The sequence below is a fragment of the Peromyscus californicus genome, unplaced genomic scaffold, assembly GCF_007827085.1.
Source record: "Peromyscus californicus insignis strain IS unplaced genomic scaffold, ASM782708v3 Scaffold_20__1_contigs__length_68692818, whole genome shotgun sequence".
In the NCBI taxonomy this organism is placed as follows: domain Eukaryota; kingdom Metazoa; phylum Chordata; class Mammalia; order Rodentia; family Cricetidae; genus Peromyscus; species Peromyscus californicus.
Genome location: NW_026294503.1, coordinates 67,180,980 through 67,201,351, shown reverse-complemented (window position 1 = coordinate 67,201,351; position 20,372 = coordinate 67,180,980). Strand labels below are relative to the sequence as shown.

At 52.7% G+C, this 20,372-nt stretch overlaps 1 protein-coding gene and 1 long non-coding RNA gene across 7 annotated transcripts; one reads left to right on the top strand and one right to left on the bottom strand.

Moving 5' to 3' along the window:
- The first annotated feature begins 1,326 nt into the window (after nucleotides 1-1,326).
- Nucleotides 1,327-15,340, top strand: Sp7 (Sp7 transcription factor). Of its 6 annotated transcripts, none has more exons than XM_052749079.1 (3): nucleotides 1,327-4,593; nucleotides 5,065-5,092; nucleotides 12,549-15,340. In XM_052749079.1, the coding sequence occupies exons 2-3, from the start codon at nucleotides 5,072-5,074 to the stop codon at nucleotides 13,812-13,814; spliced, it is 1,287 nt and encodes a 428-aa protein (XP_052605039.1). In that variant the 5' UTR covers nucleotides 1,327-4,593; nucleotides 5,065-5,071; the 3' UTR covers nucleotides 13,815-15,340. The 6 variants fall into 6 exon arrangements, with proteins under 6 accessions (XP_052605039.1, XP_052605040.1, XP_052605038.1 ...); XM_052749080.1 differs by having other exon boundaries at nucleotides 5,065-5,124; XM_052749078.1 differs by having other exon boundaries at nucleotides 1,327-4,650.
- Nucleotides 11,185-13,576, bottom strand: LOC128117159 (uncharacterized). The gene is made up of 3 exons (XR_008220721.1): nucleotides 13,461-13,576; nucleotides 12,431-12,641; nucleotides 11,185-11,641 (listed from the first exon to the last, which is right to left on the bottom strand). It is a non-coding gene; the product is annotated as an uncharacterized LOC128117159 (long non-coding RNA).
- Nucleotides 15,341-20,372: the final 5,032 nt, after the last annotated feature.

Genomic DNA, 20,372 nt, shown 5'->3' with positions numbered 1-20,372 from the left:
GATGCTATGTTGATATGAGTCTACGTGGGTCCACAAGAGGCATCAGGGTCACTGAATCTGTGTGTGTGTATGTATACCTGTGCGTATTTGTGCCGGTATGAGTGGGAATCAGGGAGTCTTCAGGTAAGCATGGTATGTATAGCACACTTATGAATCGGTGTGCGTTAGTGTGGATGTCTGCACATTACGTAATGTGAATGGGTTCTGTGTTCTCCAGAAAGTACGCTAGTATGTGTACCTGATAGTGTGTTATTCATCAGGCTTGTGGGGTGGTGTGTCACTTTTGAGGGTTCTGTTTTCTCCTTTCTGGTGAGTCTCTCTCTAAGCAGTCAAATCTATCACAGCATCAAGGGAAGAGCCTAGGAGTCCCCTTGGGTAGAGATTTCAGAGAGAAACCCTGAACAGGTGAGCACAGGCAGAGGAAGAAGGCAACTCCCCTCAAGAAACGGGGTAAAATTTCCCATCCTCCCCGAGTTTTATTCTCCCTCCACCCTTCCAAAAAGAAGCAAAATCATTAGAACAGAAGGCAGGTTCCAGATTTAACCCCTCTCTAGTCTAGGGAAGCCCACCCTGAATCTCTCAAGGGAGGGAAGGGAGTGGTTCCTGCGGTTCAGCCCAGCGCTGGCATTGGGAGATCAGAAAGGCACCATCCACCCCTTCCAGAGCCGTCCATCTCAGAGCTCAGCGTCTGGGTGGCCATGGGCGGAGGCTGAGGGGCCCCCAGGGTGGTGGGGGTGGTGGATAGAAACCAGATGCCTAGGGGGTTTATACTGGAAGGGCCAGAGCCGCAGCCTCTACCCGCCCCTGCCACATGGCGCCTCTGCCTGGGCTGCCCCACCCCCTGGGAGGCTGGGCAGAAGGAGGCCTGTGAGGGTGGAGGTAGGTCCTTGGGAAGGGATTCCAGTTGCTGCCCTCCAGCCCCTGAGGGCACTGGAGACGTGGGTGGGGAGCAGGACCCAGGAATACCAGGTCCACAGCTGGCTTGCGATACTGTCTTAATTGGAGTGTGAGGGAAGTCAGAAACCAGAGCCTGAGGGCAGTGGGTGAAGATAACAGCCCCTCACCTGACTGACGCAGGTCCTTGTCCAGGAGGCTTGTTGGTGTGCAGGGACTGCACACCTGGGTTCCTATGTCAGGCGCTGGCTCTTGCATCTCCCTGGGACCTCGCTCCTCCTCCTTTTCATAACATTCTTTGGATTTAAATACTTTCCTTCCCACAGGGAATGGAAGCGTTGACCTTTGCCTCATCTACCGCCTTGCGGAGTCTCTCCTTTCTCCTTTTCATCCATCCCTCACCCTTTCATTCTCTTTCTTTTTTTTTTTTTTTGGTTTTTCGAGACAGGGTTTCTCTGTGTAGCTTTGCGCCTTTCCTGGATCTCGCGCTGAAGACCAGGCTGGCCTTGAACTCACAGAGATCCGCCTGGCTCTGCCTCCCGAGTGCTGGGATTAAAGGCGTGCGCCACCACCGCCCGGCTTCATTCTCTTTCTTATCCAATCAGGTTTGAGTCCAACTCCCTCTCTCACTTTGTTGCTAGAGTCTAGATTTTCCTCCAGCCTCAGTTTCCTGATTGTCCTATCCTCTGTTCTCTAATGATACGGTAATTGCTGGAAAGCTTCCTTTTTCTTTTTCTTCTCTCTCTCTCTCTCCCTCTCTTTTTTCTGTGTAGCTTTGGAGCCTGTCCTGGAACTCTCTTTGGAGACCAGGCTGGCCTCGAACTCACAGAGATCCGCCTGCCTCTGCCTCCCGAGTGCTGGGATTAAAGGCGTGCGCCTAAGCTTCCTTTTCTTCTTCCCAGTTTCTTAGTTAAAGCCCTAGAAATTCAACTAACACTCGGCCTTAGACTCCCCCACAACCACCACCATGGAGGAGACTGCGAGGTCATAGGAACGTCCCACCACGGGCACTTCCTTTTGGGCAGACAGACGGGTGGGGTGGCCCATGTAATCTTCGGACACAATTATGCCCTATTTATACTGCATCCCCGCCCTCCACCTGCTGGCTGCTTTACCCTTCACCTCCTCCAGACCTGGCTGTTCCTCCAGCTTTTTTTCCCTTGGCCCTCTGAAGCCATCCTGGCCTGTCTTTGTTCCTCTGTGTTTGTTCCTTTTACGGCGGTTTTTGTTGTTGCCTTTTCCTCTCTGCTTTCTCTGGGTTTGGTTTCGTTTTGTCTCTTTCAAAGCCAGGCATCTGTCTATTTGTCTGTGTGTTTGTTTCTTCTTTCTTTCTTTTTTTATTGAGACAGGGTTTCTCTCTGTAGACCAGGCTGGCCTCAAACTCACAGAGTTCCTCCTGCCTCTGCCTCCTGAGTGCTGGGGTTAGAGGTGTGTGGCACCACATCCAGCTTTATTTATTCTGAGACATGGTCTTACTATGTATCCTTGGCTGTCCTAGAACTTGCCAGGTAGACCAGGCTGGCCTTGAACTCACAGAGATCCACCTGCCTCTGCTTCCCGAGTGCTGCGATTAAAGGCTCCTCTTCTCTTTCTTAGGCCCTCTAATCCCTCTTCCGGTTCTCATGGACAATTTCCTGTGCTCTTGTGTCCTCTGTGCTTTCTGGTTTTTCTTTTGCTTTGCTCCTTTGTCCGACAGCCACCTGGTTCCCAGTGATTCCCTTAAATGTTTCGTTCACAGGGTTCCTTTGTGAAATGTGTTAGAGAAAAAGCGAGAAAGGGAGAGAGAGGAGAAGGAGACTGGAGATGAAATTAAACCCAGGGCCACACAGCTCACCCCTTAGCGTGCCCTCTACCACTGAGTTATGTCCTCAGCCCTCTCTGGGGAGATCAGATGTGGGAGTTGGGATCCAAGAACGCGTGAGTCCTCCCTGAATTCTGTTTCTGCTTGCAGCTCAAACCGCCATGTCCCTGAACCTCCCTCACCATCCTTCTCTCCGTTTTGTCTTTGAAGAGCTGTGAGGTCAGAAGGAACAAGAAAGTGGGTTCTCTCCCCCCACAAAGAGAAAATGAGGGCTGCTGGAGAGTAAAGTGAGCAGGAAAGGACAGGCAAGGCTGGTTGAGGACAGAGGAGTGGGGGGGGGGCGCTGACTTGTGAGGTCCCCCTTCCCAGATGGGGCCCCTCACTGGGCAGATGCTATTTAAAAAAAATTACATATGTATTTTTATTTTATGCGCATTGGTGTTTTGCCTGCATGTGTCTGTGTGAGGGTGTTGGCAGGTCCCCTGGAGTTACAGAAAGTTGTGAGCTGCCATGTGGGTGCTGGGATTGAACCCAGGTCCTCTGGAAGAGCAGACAGTGCTCTTAACCACCGAGCCATCGCTCCAGCCCTGACAGATGCTATGCTTACCACTGTCCAGTCCTCTCCATGAACTTATCCTAGGGCCAAGGCATCAGTTAATAAGTACTTTAGATTTCGCTCTCTCAACTTGATCGACATTCCTTCTCTTTCTCATCTACGAGGGATCCATCACAGTTGGAAGTCCTGGTCCAGCACCAGCGTAAGTCCTTTCTGTAAAGGGAATTGCTACATGGCCATTGAGAAGGAAGCCAGGAAGTCCCACCCAGGGAAGCATGATGACTTCTGAGAGGAGCCACCTGACGAAGGAAGAGGGCATCAGGAATGGCAACTGGAAAATCAGAGGGAAGGAGAGAAGCTAGAGAATTCTTGGGACTAATCTGGGGGGAGATTAATCCCAAGAGGCTAAGTAAGTGTGGGCATGAATGAGTTGACCCAATGGGCTTCTGCTCTGACCCTCACTCCTGCTCACCTTAAATCTGTCTCCTCAGGCTCCAGGTTCTGCCCTACAAACTGAGGTGGGCCGAGGTCTCATCCCCTAACAGTGAAATTGAGGTCACCCTCCTCTGCAAACTGTGCTATGTTTATTCACGCCCCATCGCTTGCTCCAGGCTGGCTCTAGAGCCCAGCTCACTGACACGTAAAGTTTGGGCAGTAGACCAGTATCCCTCCTATTTCACACAATGTACGTACACACACACACACACACACACACACACACACACACACACACACACACGCATGCACGCACAGTGCCACCCTGATCTTGTGAGCACACGAAAGCATCTCCGTTGCCGCCTTGGGGGTGGTGGGTGGCAGTGTAGGTGCCCCATTGTGCCATCATACTCACTCTACGTGAGTTTGTCAGTGTTCATTCACCACCGTGACAGTCCCCATGTGGGTAGCAGTATGTGCGTGTGCATGCATCATCCCCGTGTCTGTCCATGAGTGTGTATGTCAGTGTGTTCCAGTCTCTCTGTGTGTCGTCCCCAATCCCCCATCCCCCCCCCCAGATCTCTAATTAGTGGTTTGGGGTTTGTTCCTTTTCCCTCCTGTTCCTTCCCTCAGCAGAGGAGCGGCGGCGGCAGCAGCAGCCTCAGCAGCGGCGGCGGCAGCAGCAGCAGCAGCGGCGGCGGCAACAGAAGCTGCTGCCGCGCCACTGAGTAGCTGCAAGGACTCGGAGTCAGAGTAGGATTATAGGATTGGATCTGAGTGGGAACAAGAGTGAGCTGGCCTGGGAGAGGAGCAGATCCCTCCCAGCGCCCTCGGGCCACCCATTGCCAGTAGTCTTCGTGCCAGAGCTCTTGAGAGGAGACGGGACAGCCAACCCCAGACTCTCCAGGTACAGATGCTGAGCAGCCCTGGGGGATTGCCCACAGATGCCTATTGGACTTCTGGGGTATGTAGGACACCTGGGTCTACCAACCCTTTCCACCTCTCCCTGTAGCACCCTTAAGGAAGCTGTGACAATTTGCCCATATTCCTGCTTCCCACCCGCTTCCCTGGGCACCCCCTTTTCTCCTCTCCCTCCCAGATCCCTTCTTTGGGGAGCTCAGCAAATGGAGCAGGAAATTTGGACCCTCTGCCTCCCTCTCTCGCCCTCCTCATTGGATCCGGAGTCTTCTCCGCTGGGAAAGCTGTAATTAGAGGGTGGATCCCTACAGACAGAGAGCAGCCCCCCCACCCCCACCCCCCAGTCCCTTCTAACTTTAGATCTCTTCTCTTCTCCCATTCTCCCTCCCTCTCCCCTCTCCCTCTCCCTCTGGCTCCTCATTCTCTCCATCTGCCTGGCTCCTTGGGACCCGATCCCCAGCCTAAGGATGGCGTCCTCTCTGCTTGAGGTAACTGTTTCCGCCTCTTCCCAGGAAACCAGGTTCGCTCTTCCCGGTCCTAATCCATGCCTACCCCACCCCCTCAGCTCACATAGACAGTGGCTGTCACTTCCAGGGTCCTTCTGATGAGGAGGAGGAGTAGGGTCCCAGGAGGGGCAAGCAGAGGGCAGAAGCAAAGGGAGGGGAAAGCGGGGCCAGGGGTCAGAGGGCACTCAAAGAAGCGGGAGAGAGAATCAGGTGAAAAGAAAGTGAGGACTCTTGAGGTCAGCTAAGTACTAACTGTGAGGAGCGAAAAAGGCAATGGAGAACGGAGGGAGAAGAGATGGACAGTGGGAAACAGGTAGGCTGGCAGCAGATGGTATCTGAGTGGGCATGGAGGAGCCTTCAGCTACAGTTCTTTGGGCTGCGGGGAGTCCCATGTCTGGGGCTCCCTCCTACATTAAGCAAGATCTGGTCGGGTCTGTGTTGAGGAGGGAGCCTGGCCTGGGAGCTGGTGTGTGGGAGAGGAGGTAGGTTGTGAGAGAGAAGAGGAGGGCAGCCCTGCCTGTCGGGGGCTGGCCAGGGAACTGAGCTCAGGCCTGAGAGGGAACCAAGGAGGAGGGAACAGGGTCTGAGGCCGCTTGCCCGGCTCACAAATATTTAGCTTTCAGCCAAAGACAAACTAAGCTCTATTTTGGGAGTGGGAGGCTCCAGGGAGGACTGGGCCACTTCCCTCCAGGCTGGGACCCCATCACCCCTTGCCTCTGGTTCTGAAGATGGAGAACTAGGGTACCATATGAATTTAGGATCTTGAGAAATCACTAACTTTGTCAGGGCTTCTGGGGGACCCAAGGCACAGAGCTGGAAAGGGCGGACCCCCAGCCACTCAGGGCCTGAGGTCTTCCTGATCTCTTAGGCTGTTTCTGCATCACCATCTCTAGGCTGCTTTCAGGGTCCCTCTGAAGGAACTTGGGGTGAGATAATCCTCCTTGAATGTCAGTGCCCTCCAGTAGCATCAAATTATCCCTCTTCTTGGGGCCTTCGGAAGCCACCATCTCAGCCTGAAGTGGTGGCACACACCTTTAATCCCAACACTTGGGAGGCAGAAGCAGGTGAGTATGAGGCCAACCCGGTCTACACGGAGAACTCCAGGACAGCCAGAGCTACCTCGAGAGACCCTGTCTCAAAAACAAAACAAACAAAATGAATCTCTGTTCTGGGTGCCCTTACTCAGGTCCAAGGAGTGATGAGTCTTTGGTGATTGACTCATCAGAAAGCCACCTAGCTAAACCTGTGGGAGGGGTGTGTGTGTGTGTGTGTGTGTGTGTGTGTGTGTGTGTGTGTGTGACTTATGTGGACTTATGTGTCCACTGACCTGTGTATAAGTGTTAAAGTGCCTATATTGCTGACTTAGTGAGTACAGGTGTGTGTGTGTATACACAAGAGTGCATGTGTACTCATAAACTGGATTATTTTTGTATTTAGTCCAAATGAGGAATGGTATCCATAAGGCTATGGGATAACGACTTTGTGACTGAGTTTGAGGTAGGGCGGGACACACCCTATAAGCAGATAGGAATCCCAGATACAGAGATCTGCTCTCGGCTACATTGTGTACAGATTGTTAAATGGCCCTTTCCCCAATAGAGTCTAAATTTATTTACTTATTATTATGTCTATGTATGACTGCGGGCACATATTTTTACTCAACAGACTCTATGTTGAGCCATCATTGAAACAATGGTTTTGAGGAAGCAGGAGGAAAAAGGTGCATGTAATAAGTCCTGGGTCTGCCCAGGGCAGGGACAGTGTCCTGGGTACGCACATCACCCCAGCCATGCCAGCGTGGCACTTGTGCCTGGGGGAGGGGCAGCCCAGAGACTTTCTGGAAAGACACAGACTTGGGGAAGCATTTGGCCATAAAGAATGTGTCATGGATGCTAGGCCTGCAGGTCCCCCAGCTCCCTATGAACGGGCGGTGCCTAACCCAAAGACACACCAGTCTCTTTTTTTTTTTTTTTTGGAGACAGGGTCTCTCTACATAGTTTTCGCTGTCCTGGAACTTACTACGTAGCCCAGGCTGGCCTCGAACTCACAGAGATCTGCCTGCCTCTGCCTCCCGAGTGCTGGGGTTAAAGGCCAGCACATAAGGCAGTCTCTCCATTTCTTTTACCTAGTTTTTAGGGTCCTAGGTTTTTTTACCTCTTCTGTAATGCCCTGGGAATCCCTCTGTCTGGCAGGAGTAGCAGTGGGAGGAACCTGAGATTCAGAGAGGGAGGCAGCTGCTGGGGTAAGAAACTTAGCCCAACTGAGAGGGGAGCTGGGAAGGGGAGAGGAGGAGAGGGGAGGGAAGGGCAGAGGAGAAGAGGGGAGGGGAGAGGAGAGGAGAGGAGGGGAGGGGGGGAGAGGAGAAGAGGGGAGGGGAGAGGAGAGGAGAGGAGGGGAGGGGAGGGGGGAGAGGAGAAGAGGGGAGGGGAGAGGAGAGGAGAGGAGGGAAGGGCAGAGGAGAAGAGAGGAGGGGAGAGGAGAGGAGAAGAGGGGAGGGCAGAGGAGAAGAGAGGAGGGGAGAGGAGAAGAGGGGAGGGGAGAGGAGAGGAGAGGAGGGAAGGGCAGAGGAGAAGAGAGGAGGGGAGAGGAGAGGAGAGGAGGGGAGGGCAGAGGAGAAGAGAGGAGGGGAGAGGAGAAGAGGGGAGGGGAGAGGAGAGGAGAAGAGGGGAGGGAAGAGGAGAGGAGAGGAGGGGAGAGGAGGGAAGGGCAGAGGAGAAGAGAGGAGAGGAGAGGAGGGGAGGGGAGAGGAGAGGAGAAGAGGGGAGGGAAGAGGAGAGGAGAGGAGGGGAGAGGAGGGAAGGGCAGAGGAGAAGAGGGGAGGGGAGAGGAGAGGAGGGGAGGCCACTAGGTATGGAGTTGGGAAGCTTGTGTAGAGATATAGCTCAGAGCCACAGTGCTTGCTCAGCAGGGATGAGACCTTGGGTTCAATTCCTAGGATGCCAAAAGATAAAAATAAAATACTCATAATAAAAGAAAATATACTTTTTTTTTTTTTTTTTGGTTTGTTTGTTTTTCAAGACAAGACTTCTCTGTGTAGCTCTGGCTGTCCTGGAACCCTCTCTGTAGACCAGGCTGGCCTTGAACTCACAGAGACCCGCTTGTTTCTGCCTCCCAAGTGCTGGGATTAAAAACATTCTCCACCATTGCCTGGCAAGAATTTTTTTTTTTTAATTTTTATAAAGCTGGGTGAATTTAGAAACTTGGGAGAAACTCAGGAACTAGGAACAGGGACCTTGGGTGCTCAGCCTCGGTAGCTAGTCCCAGCTGTCAGATGTATAGTAAGGGTTCCCAGTGTGAGTTACCTGGAAAGAGGGGGTCCCCTTGCTCCACTTGACATCAGGACAAAAGCTGAGACAGCTCCTAACATGAGCTTTGTTTAGAGAGCCCTCCCTCGTTCAGTATTTTAAGCCTTTTATTTTGTTTGTTTATTTTCGTTTTTTGAGACAGGGTCTCACTATGTAGACTGTCCTGGAATTCCCTATGTAGATCAGGCTGGCCTCAAACTCCCGGAGACCTGCCTGCTTCTGAGTGCTGGGATTAAGGGCATGAGCCAGCACACCTGGCTAAGACTTTTGTTTTCAAGGGTGGTGGGGTAGGGATGGGGCACAGGGAAACTGGAAAGCGGGTATCTTGGTTTCTACAAGGTAATACATATGATCAGATATATAGGAGATATATCCGCCCAGAATCCTGAACACTTTCCCCCAGCTCTCACGGAGAGCAATCCGCCAGAAAAGGAAACTGAGGGTGTGAGGTGATGGACCCCCAGAGCAGTCCAGGACTTTGCTTTTTCTTTCTGGCCTTCAGGGGCCCCGTTGGCCCCCAAAGTCGGGGTCTCATGTCAGCCTAGGGTTGGCTGTCTTCTTTACCCCTCCCTGCCTCCCCACAGCTGGGTGGGGTCCCTGGGCTTGGCTGAGGCCCTTGTGGCCACAGTGTGAGGGCCGGGCAGGCGGGGGACCGCGTCGGCGTTTTTAAAAATAAACCGACCGCAGGGAAGCCACCGGAGCCGGAGCCGAGCAGGGCCGAGCTGGGCAGAGGGGGAGGGGGCAGCAGCTAAGGGGGAGGAGGAGGGAGGAATGGCCTGGTCGGGGTTTTCTGGGGCCCATCACCATGGTGGGCTTTTCTTAGGTAGGAAGCGTGTGCCTCCCTCCTCCTCCTCCTCCTCCTCCTCCTCCTCCTCCTCCTCCTCCTCCTCCTCCTCCTCCTCCTCCTCCTCCTCCTCCTCCGGCTTCCTTCTCCCGTCCTTTCCTGTGTTTTCCTTAGCTCTCCTGGCCCAGGATCTCTTCACCTCTCTTTTGTTTATTCTGGTTTATTCGCTCTCCCACCCTTTTGTTTTTAAACTTTCCTGTCCATTTCTGTCTCTTAATGCAAACATCTCCCTCTATGGCCCCCCCTCTGTCCCTATGGAGCTTGGCATGGCACAGTGTCCTTTGTGCCCCTTGTTTATGCATCTCCATGTGTCTCTGAGCTCCCATGCTGCCACCCCTCCGTCATGCTAGGATTTCACTCCTGCCCCACCAGCTCTCCAGCCTAGCCTCCTCTCTGCTTGGACCATTCCCTTTCTGGGAAAGCCCAGGGGTTTACTGTTGGACAATATGCAACCGTTTATTTGGGTGGCTTTTGATGGCTCATATTTGGGAGCCCATAGGATTGACAGACCTCAGAAAGAGAGAGCTGGGCAGGGGTGCAGTGAAGAGGTTGTGATTGCAAACTCCTTTGTTGAAACCTTGAGATACGAGCCTCACCTATAGGACTTGGCATCGAATCTCACACACATACATACTGAACCAGGAGCAACTAGGCAGGTCTGAGAACCCTAGATTCTTGCCTTTGTAAGTTTTATTAGGAAGACACCAGACTATTACACAATTGACTCTTTCTTTCTTTTTTCTTTCTCTCTCTCTCTCTCTCTCTCTCTCCCCCCTTCCTCCCTCCCTCCCTCTCTCCCTTCCTTCCTTCCTTCCTTCCATTCCTATTTTTTTTTTTCTGAGACAGGGTTTCTCTATAGCTCTTTCTATCCTATCCTGGGTCTCGCTCTATAGACCAGGCTGGCCTTGAACTCAGAGATCTGCCTGCCTCTGCCTCCCGAGTGCTGGGATTAAAGGCGTGCGCCACCACAACTAGTACTTTTTTTTTTAATTTTATGTGTATAGGTGTTTTGCCTGCATAGATGCATGTGCTCCACAGTGTTCCTGGTGCCTGTGGAGCCCGAAGAGGGTGTTGGAACTGCCATGTGGGTGCTGGGAACCTAACCCCAGTTCTCTGGAAGAACAATAAGGGCTTTTAACTGCCAAGCCATCCCTCCAGCCCCAATGACTAACTTTAAAAAAAAATGTTACACACACACACACACACACACACACACACACACACACACGAGAGAGAGAGAGAGAGAGAGAGAGAGAGAGAGAGAGAGAGAGAGAGAGAGAGAGGAGAGAGAGGTTATTTATGTGAATGCCATGCCATAGCATGTGTGGAAGTCAGAGGACAACCTGTGGGACTTCTCTCCTTCTACCACGTGGGTTCTGGGGGTTGAGCTTAGGTCACCAGGCTTGGTAATAAATGCCCTTACCCACTGAGCCACCTCACTGGCCCCATGTGGTCAAGCCTTTGAAGGATGTCTTTTATTTTCTCTCTCTCTCTCTCTCTTTTTTTTTTGTTTTTTGATGAGGCAATTTGATTGAACCCAGGACCTTGTACATACTAGCCAAGGATGCTGGAGTGCATTTTTTCCCAAGAGGTTCTGAGTCTGACCTAAGGAGGGGTATCACGCGCTCCCGAGACACGATTGTCGTGAGGGTGGCCAGATTGGTCACAGCAGATTGGTAGGCATTGAGGAGATAACCCTGATTTTTGTTTGTTTGTTTTTCAAGAAAAGGTTTCTCTGTGCAGCCCTGGCTGTCCTGGAACTCTTTCTGTAGACCAGACTGATCTCGAACTCACAGAGATCCACCTGCCTCGGCCTCCCAAGTGCTGGGATCAAAGGCGTGCGCCACCACCACCTGGCTACCTCTGTGTTTCTTTTTCTTTTCTTTCTTTCTTTTTTTTTTTTTTTTTTTTTTTTGAGACAGGGTTTCTCTGTGTAGCTTTGGAGCCTGTCCTGGAACTCACTCTGTAGCCCAGGCTGGCCTCTACCTCTGTGTTTCTAAAAGACCTTCCTCAGCCCACTTTCATGTCTTCTTCCATTCGCTGCACTTGGATGGTATGGTGCAGACCAACCCCATGTACCTAGAGGAGTAAGGCTGTGACCCAGCTCCGTCTTGGAGAGTCCTGAGGACTTTGGACTCTTCCATTGCCCAGAGGGATACTAGCTAGGACCAAGAAGCAGGAGGCGCCCAATGCCTGTTTGAAAGACATTCTTGCTTCACCACAGTCTCGGCTTGGCTGCAGCCCTGTTCCCTCTCAATGTCCCAGTGTCTCTGCTGTCCTTTCCTCCAGCTTCCCAGCTCCAAAGTCCATGCCAAGAGATTTCTTACCAGGTACATGTGGACTTGACCTCAAGGAGATGAGGCTCGGCTCTTTAGTCGGGGGCTGAAGCAGAAACAGGAAACGGAATTGAGGAATTGAGGTGAAGCCAGGAAAATCTGGATTGGGGTCAAATGTGGTCCCAGTACTGTTGCCTCTCTCTGTGCCCCCCTACTGCTTTCTGTGGAGAGGGTATGGGAGGTGTCCCTGCTGTGCTGACCCGGCTCATCTCAAAGATTCCTGGGCTCAAGTCACCCTCCTGCCTCAGCATCCTGAGGAGCTAGGCCTTTTTTGTTTGCTTTGGTTTTGGTTTTTCGAGACAGGATCTCTTTACATAGCCCTGGCTGTACTGGAACTTACTGTGTAGACAGGGTATCGTATCCTCAAATGCATACAGATCCTCCTGCCTCTGCTTACAGAGTTCAAGCCTAAAGGTATGCGCCACCACACCTGACCTGTTTGCTTTTGAGACAGGGTCTATGTAGCCTATTCTAGCCTGGAATTGCTATGTAGCTGAGGATGACCCCAGCCTCTGATTTTTCTTACCTACACCTCCTAAGTGCTAGGATTACGGTGTAAGCCACCATATTCAGACCATGGTCCTCTTTGAGGAACATCTTTTTTGAGTCCCTGGCCATGGCTTGGCTTCTGTCTGCTTCGAATCCACTTTTCTAGGTCAGGACAAACCAGGCAGCTCTTCCTCAGACACTGGCACACTGTTACTGACTCCACAGGGGGCTCTTCCGGTCTGCTGGACTAGAGCGTGGGGTTCGGGCCTCTCCTGTCCCTTCCTGACTCAGTCTTAGTTCTGCCCTGGCACATTGCTTTTCCCTCTGGTTCGCCTCTCCCTTTCACCTTTCCCTAGCCTCTGTGCGTGCTCCGTTCTCCGTGTCTGCGGGTCTCAGTCAGGTAGCTGCTGCGCGCTTCACTCCTCACACGTCCTCCTAAGCCGTGCCTCTCCCTCTCTCTCCAGGAAGAAGCTCACTATGGCTCCAGTCCCCTGGCCATGCTGACGGCGGCTTGCAGTAAGTTTGGCGGCTCCAGCCCTCTGCGGGACTCAGCGGCACTGGGAAAAGGAAGCACAAAGAAGCCATACTCTGACCTTTCAGCCCCCAAAGCCATGGGGGATGCCTACCCAGCTCCCTTTTCCAGCACCAACGGTCTCCTCTCACCGGCAGGCAGCCCTCCAGCCCCAGCCTCTGGCTATGCCAATGACTATCCACCCTTTCCCCACTCATTTCCTGGGCCCACTGGCGCCCAGGACCCTGGGTTACTGGTACCCAAGGGGCACGGCTCTTCTGACTGCCTGCCTAGTGTCTACACCTCTCTGGACATGGCACACCCCTATGGCTCCTGGTACAAGGCAGGCATCCATGCAGGTATCTCACCAGGTCCAGGCAACACACCTACTCCTTGGTGGGACATGCACCCTGGGGGTAACTGGCTAGGTGGAGGGCAGGGCCAGGGTGATGGGCTGCAAGGGACACTGTCCACAGGCCCTACTCAGCCTCCACTGAACCCCCAGCTGCCTACGTACCCATCTGACTTTGCCCCACTTAATCCAGCACCCTACCCAGCGCCCCACCTCCTGCAACCAGGGCCCCAGCATGTCCTACCCCAAGATGTCTACAAGCCCAAGGCAGTTGGCAATAGTGGGCAGTTGGAGGGAAGTGGTGCGGGCAAGCCCCCTCGGGGTGCGGGCACCGGGGGCAGTGGTGGATATGCCGGCAGTGGGGCAGGGCGTTCCACTTGCGACTGCCCCAATTGTCAGGAGCTAGAGCGGCTCGGGGCAGCAGCGGCTGGGCTGCGGAAGAAGCCCATTCACAGCTGCCACATCCCTGGTTGCGGCAAGGTGTACGGCAAGGCTTCACATCTGAAAGCCCACCTGCGCTGGCACACTGGCGAGAGGCCTTTCGTCTGCAACTGGCTTTTCTGCGGCAAGAGGTTCACCCGCTCGGACGAGCTGGAGCGCCATGTGCGCACTCACACCCGGGAGAAGAAGTTCACCTGCCTGCTCTGCTCCAAGCGCTTTACCAGGAGCGATCACTTGAGCAAACACCAGCGCACCCACGGGGAACCAGGCCCGGGGCCGCCCCCAAGTGGCCCTAAGGAGCTGGGGGAGGGCCGTAGCGTCGGTGAAGAAGAAGCCAGTCAGCCTCCCCGATCTTCCACCTCGCCTGCACCCCCAGAAAAAGCCCCTGGAGGCAGCCCGGAGCAGAGTAACCTGCTAGAGATCTGAGCTGGGTAGAGGAAGGTCTCCAGCTCCAGGGTCCTCTTGCCAGGCTCTCTTGGTGTGGGGGAGCACTGCTGCCCCCCCCCCCCCGCTCTTTCCTATGCATGCTATACTTTGGGGCTCTCTGCCTTCCCCTGGACCTTCCTAGCTTGGTTGTCTCCTTAGCTCGCTTCCCTTTGCCGCGAGTCTTAGGCAAACTCCTCTCAAGCCCCTGCTTGTGTCTAGTCCTGTGCTCTGGCTTCCTGAACTTTCCCCTCCCTGCCCGGCTCACAGCTTCTCTTACTTTCCTCCGGTTTCCCGTCACTCTTTCTTTTCTGCTTCCCAACCCTGTTTGCCACCTCCCCACCCCACCCCCGCAGCTTCAGGCTGTTCCAGACTTCCCCTGGGCTTTCCAGTCCCTTGAGCCTTTTTTTTTTTTTTAAACGAACACAATGATGATGATGATAATTTATTGCCCCCTGGTGGTTCTTCATTAGGAAGCCGAGTTAGGGAGATTGGCGTTAGTAACCTGGCCGGGAGCAGAGTGCCAAGAAGGGGGCAGACCAACGGGGATCGGATCCCAAAGATGGGGTGACCCCAGGGTCAGGGAGGCTGCCCCCAGCCTTGAGTACTTAGCCCCTATGCACCCAGGAGTAAAGAATAGTAATAATAATAATTCTATTTATCTAAGTTATGATGACGGGTCAGGTAGAGTGAGCTGGAGAGGGAAGGGGATCTTTTTTTTTTCTTTCTTTTGGCTAAGGAAATTCTAGTCAAATGCATCTCTGCATAGACAAAACGATAGTGGAGATCTTGTTCATAGATCTCTGTCATCGAGGTCTCAGTGTGGTTTCTTTTTCAGTGGAGTTTTTAAAATTGGGTTGTTTGAGTTTATGTGGGTGCCTCTCAGTAAGGTCACTAAGATCCCCAGCCCCCGCCAGAAGCTGTGAAACTCCAAGTCGTACGGAGGGGAGGACTGGACTGTACCCCAGCTCTCTTGACCTCAGGGCAGGTTCTTCCACTAACCCTCTCCTCATACCCTGTGACCTCATCAGGCTCGTCCCCTGTTGTCATGGTTATGGAGAACTTGCAGCTGCCATGTTAAAGATGTCCTTTGGGGGGAAGCCCACCTAACGGGAGGACTTTGGTTTGGAGGTGCCCCTTCTGAGAAACAGGTGGGGAAAGGCTTTCTCTGGGATCAAATCCAAGTACATCAAGTATTTATTGAACGCCTACTATGTGCAAGGCCTGGTGCCTAGAAGCCATGAGAAAGAATTTATAGCAGGACAGAGGTCCCTAAACGGATTTGGGGCACATCACAGGCCCCCAGTCTAGGAGTTTCCACTCCATTCCAATGACTTTTAAAAGCCGCTTGTGCCTTTGAATGCCTTTCCTGAGACTATTGGATCTTCCTGTTCTGTCCCTGCTCCTTCGAGGCCCCAAGACAAAGGGTAAAGCCAGTGGAGTCTGGGAAGAGCATCATAACATTGTTGAAAGGATCATCCCCTTGTGGAGTCTTTCTTTTTTTTTAATTTAATAAATAAAAGTTCGATTTGAAATTGTGTCTGGTGAGAAAAGGGGAAGAGGAGGGAGATGGATGGCCCACGGGACATTTCCTTAGCAAAGCGGGGACTTCCTGTGGGAGATACTTAATCCGGCACGGTTGCATTCACGCTCAAAGTAAAAAAGAAAAAAAAAAAAAGGCCGGGCGGTGGTGGCGCATGCCTTTAATCCCAGCACTCGGGAGGCAGAGCCAGGAGGATCTCTGTGAGTTCGAGGCCATCCTGGGCTACCAAGTGAGTTCCAGGACAGGCACCAAAACTACACAGAGAAACCCTGTCTTGAAAAACCAAAAAAAAAAAAAAAAAGAAAGAAAAGAAAACGTGGTCGGCCATACTCTCTACTGGAGTTGGGATTTTAGTCGCCAAGTGCAGGAAGGCCGAGTGCTTTCTTCCAGGGCTCTTTCTCCGTCGGCACCCCGGACCGTGGTCCGGGCGGTGCCGGGGCCGGAGTATCATCAGAACTGTGGTCACGGTATGGATTAGCCGGTGAGACTCCCGGCAGGGCTGACCCGCCTGGCACGTAACCCGCCCCCTGCCCGGGGCCTGCAATCAGTCGTGCCTGCCTCGGAGTGAGCGGGGGAACAAAAGCCACTCTGTGACGGCCGTCCCCAAGCCACAATAGGGCTTTGTGCGGCCCCCGCCCCCGGGGCTCCCCCGCTGGGCTCAGGGGGTGCACGGGACGCTTCCCCGGGCCGCGGCGCCCGGACCGCCGTCCAGCCCGCCGCCGCCGCCGCCGCCGCCGGGGTGGAGGAGCGGGGACCCGAAGGCGACCCCACCCCGCTCCGCGCTCGCGCGCGCCTGGGCCCAGGTGCAAGATCCCCAGCCCTCCGGCCCGGCGCGCGGCTTTCAAAGGCGCTTTGAAGAAACCCGAGGACGTGTCGAGCCGGCTGGGGGCTGGGTCGCAGGAGACCCGGGAGAGTGGGCAGGACGTGGGGGCGCCGGGGCGCACGCCCGAGGCGGGGGGCCAGGGCGGACCCCGGGCCCCGTGGCGCACAGGACCCCCCAGGGGCTGGCCGTGTCGCCTCCCGGGCTCCGCCTGTCCGGTGCCAGCTCCCGCTCGCCGCAGCCTCGCGGTCCTCCCCTCCCGGGCCCCTCGGCTCCTTTCATCTTCCTAGACTCGGCTTGGGGTTTTGCTGGTTTCTGGGAGATAAAAACCGCCTCAAATAGCGGCGGCGCGCTGCCAGGACAAACAGGGCCGGGCGGACCATGTGCGCCTGGTTACCGGCCCGGGGCGCCCGGCGCAGGAGGGCGAGCGAGCTCAGGCCCGGGCCGTGCCTCCCGAACTGTGTGGGGGGCCTCTTAGAAGTCTCCGGCCGCAGCTCCAGCGCTGCCCGGGCTTTCCCGCTCGGGTCGTAGGAGGAGCAGCAGCGGGAACCTACGGCCAGAGGCTCCGGCCTTAGCGGGTGGGGGCCCCTGGGCCACAGTCGCTGCGTCGCCGGGGCCGTCGCGCCCCCTAGTGAAGTTAGCCGGGCAGCGTGCTAGGCCTGGACTTTGGCCTCCCCTGAACCCGCAAATTGTACAAACGATTCTAAAAAATGTTAAGTTAGCAGCGTGGAAGAGGAGGGCCGTGCTTGAGCGAGGCCGAGCCGGGACAGAATGGCACTGGAGCTTCATCCCAGGGCGCATTCAAGGTTGACTCAGACATGGAGCAGATAACATAACCTGAGGATGGAAAGGGGGTGGGGGGCGTCCTCAACCAACGGCGCTGGAAACTGCAGGCAGGGGTGATGATGTCTTCGGGTAGGGGTTGGGTGGTGATGCAGGTTCAAAGAAAAGCAGCCCGCGGTTTGTCTCAGCACTCCTCGGTCATCCGACAATTGTCCATTCCTGTTTTTCTTCAAGCCTGACCCATTGCCCTTCTCTCAGAGAACTTTCCCAGCCGGGCGCCCGTTAAGTGACTTCCCAGATGACAGAGAACTGGTTTGTCAAGGATTAGCCTGCCTAGTAGGAAAAGGTTAGAGTTTGGTCACTTAAAACAAGATGCAGGCATGTAATCCTAGCACGTCGGAGTTTAAGGTCGGCCTGGGCTACAAGGTGTGAAGTCACCTTGGGCTACATACTTAAAAAAAGAAAGAAAGAAAGAAAGAAAGAAAGAAAGAAAAATTAAAGGTCTGAGCAGAGTTACCCGAGGATTCTCTGGAACTATAATTCTGGGAACCTAGAATCTGCCTTTTTTTTTTTTTTTTTTTTAAATTCATGGGCTGGAGAAAGAGCACAGTGCTTAAGAGTTTCTTACTACTCTTGCAGAGGACTCGGGTTCGATTCCCAGCACCGATATGCAGGCTAACTATAACTCCAGTTTTAAGGGATCCTGCCCCCTCTTCTGCATGCAAGCAAAACATCCACACATATAAAAATAATAAAAGTAATGTTAATTTTTTTTTTGAGACATGCCTCTCTATGTAGCCTTAGTTAGGTGTCCTGAATATGTACATGAAGCTGACCTCAAAGTCACAGAAATCTGCCTGCCTTTGCCTCTGGAATGCTGGGATTAAGGATGTGCACTACCATGTCCAGCAAAGTTTTTTTTTTTTTGGTTTTTCGAGACAGGGTTTCTCTGTGTAGCTTTGCGCCTTTCCTGGAACTCACTCTGTAGACCAGGCTGGCCTCGAACTCACAGAGATCCGCCTGGCTCTGCCTCCCGAGTGCTGGGATTAAAGGCGTGCGCCACCACCGCCCGGCTCCAGCAAAGTTTTTAAAGATTCATGTATTTTTATTTTATGCATAGGAGCTGGCGTCACAGGTGGTTGTAAGCTGCCTGATGTGAGTTGTGGGAACAGAACTATGGTTCTCTGGAAGAGCACCGGTCGCTCTTAACCGCTGAGCCAGCTTCTCTTCAGCTCCACCATTAACCATTTTAATTAAACGTTAAAAGGAAAAAAAAACCTCAGGAGACTCCTACATTCCTTAACATTTGAGGAGTATAGGACTGGTGGTGGTACAGGACTCAGGACACGGAAGGCAGATCTCCGTGAGTTGAAGACAGCCACAGTGCGCTCCAGGCCAGCCAAGACTGCAGAGTGAGAGCCTGTCTCAATGAAATAAAGTAAAATAAAATAGAGGCAAACCAACTGCCTTTTCTCAGATGAAGCGTATTTGCAGGCACCTTTCGGATGGATGTCTTTGTCTTCTGACATGGGAACCTCTCCTTTTAGAATGGAGAGGCAGACACAGAGGCTGAGGACACAAGAAGAATTCCATAATTGCTCTTGTGTTCTTCAGTGAGACTGGGAGCTCTGGGGTGTGGGGCCTGAGCCCTGACATAGCTTTGAATCTATTTATATTTATTTATTAAAGATTTATTTATTATGTATAGTGTTCTGTCTGCATGTGTCCTTGCAGGCCAGAAGAGGGCGCCAGATTGAGCCACCACGTGGTTGCTGGGAATTGAACTCAGGAACTCTGGAAGAGCAGCTAGTAGCTCTTAACCTCTGAGCCATCTCTCCAGCCCGAATTTGTCTGTCTGTCTATCTATCTATCTATCTATCTATCTATCTATCTATCTATCTATCTACCTACCTACTTATTTATTATTTATTTTCGGTTTTTTGAGACAGGGTTTCTCTGTGTTGTTTTGGAGCCTGTCCTGGATCTTGTTCTGTAGACCAGGCTGGCCTCGAACTCACAGAGATCTACCTGGCTCTGCTTCCCAAGTGCTGGGATTAAAGGCATGTGCCACTACCGCCAGGCTCTTATTTATTTATTTTGAGATGGGGTCTTATGTATATGAGGCTAGCTTCTTAAGTTCACTGTGTACCAGCTTGACAATCAAGGTTAACTAATCACCAATGTCTTTAATTCTCAGCACTGAGGAGGCTGAGGCAGGAAGATCCCAGCAAATTAGATGTCAGCCTCAGCCTGTTGCGGAAAAAAACAAACAAAAATTAATTAAGTACTTAGTTGTCATACCTCCCATTCTTCTTTATATTCCAGGTTTAGTTTCATCCTGTAGATTTTTTATTTTGGTTTTGTTTTGTTTTGTTTTTCGAGACAGGGTTTCTCTGTAGCTTTGGAGCCTGTCCTGGACTAGCTCTGTAGATCCGTCTGCCTCTGCCTCCCGAGTGCTGGGATTACAGGTGTGCGCCACCGCCGCCAAGCCGTCCTGTAGATTTAAGACACGGTCTTTTGCAGCCAAGGCATAGTACGCTTATGACCCTGAATTCCTGATCTCCAGTCATTTTGTGTGTTTTGTGTTTGTTTGTTTTTTGAGATAGGGTCTCACTATGTAGCCCTGGCTGGCCTGCATCTTCCAATGTTAGACCAGGATGGCTTTGGATTCACAGTGACCCACCTACTTCTGCTTCCTGAGTTCTGCGATTAAAAGCATGTACCACTAGGCCAGGCTAACATGTTTTGTTTTACTTTTTAAAGAGTTATTTATGCTGAACAGTGGTGACACACACCTTTAATCCCAGCACTCGGGAGGCAGAGGCAGGCAGATGTCAGTGAGTTCGAGGCCAGCCTGGTGTACAAAGAGAGTTCCAGGACAGCCAGAGCAGTTACTCAGAGAAACCCTGTCTCACTTCCTCCTGCCCACCCCTCAAAAAAGTTATAAAATTTATTTGGGGGTAGACGATGTCTCAGTGGCTAGGAGCACTTACCATTCTTGCAGAGGACCTTGGTTCTGTTCCCAGCATCCACATGATGATACCTAACCATCTGTTTCTCCAGTTGCAGGGAGTCCAATGTCTTCTGCTGTTCTCTGTGGGCACTGCATGTATGTGGTGCAAATATATACATACAGGCAAAGCAGAAACACACATTAAAAAAAAACTTAAGCCCCCTCTTAATTTTTTTTAAAAAAGTATTTATTTATGACATGGTTGTTTTTATGTGGTCCTGGAGATCAGACCCAGGGCTTTGTGCATGCCAAGCAAGCAGTCTACTGACTGACTAAGTTACATCCCCAGCTCATCATCTTTGAATTTATTAAGAGTATTTAGCATTTAGGGGTTGAGAGTGTACCTTGAGTGGTAGATTTTTTTTTTTTTTCGAGACAGGGTTTCTCTGTGTAGCTTTGCGC

Excerpts from the sequence above, each read along its gene's own strand:
- Sp7 (XM_052749078.1), top strand. The coding sequence starts at position 4,631 with ATGCCTATTGGACTTCTGGG. Across the intron at positions 4,651-5,064 it reads ATGCCTATTGGACTTCTGGG|CCTAAGGATGGCGTCCTCTC; the intron begins GTATGTAGGACA and ends CCCGATCCCCAG. Across the intron at positions 5,093-12,548 it reads TGGCGTCCTCTCTGCTTGAG|GAAGAAGCTCACTATGGCTC; the intron begins GTAACTGTTTCC and ends CTCTCTCTCCAG.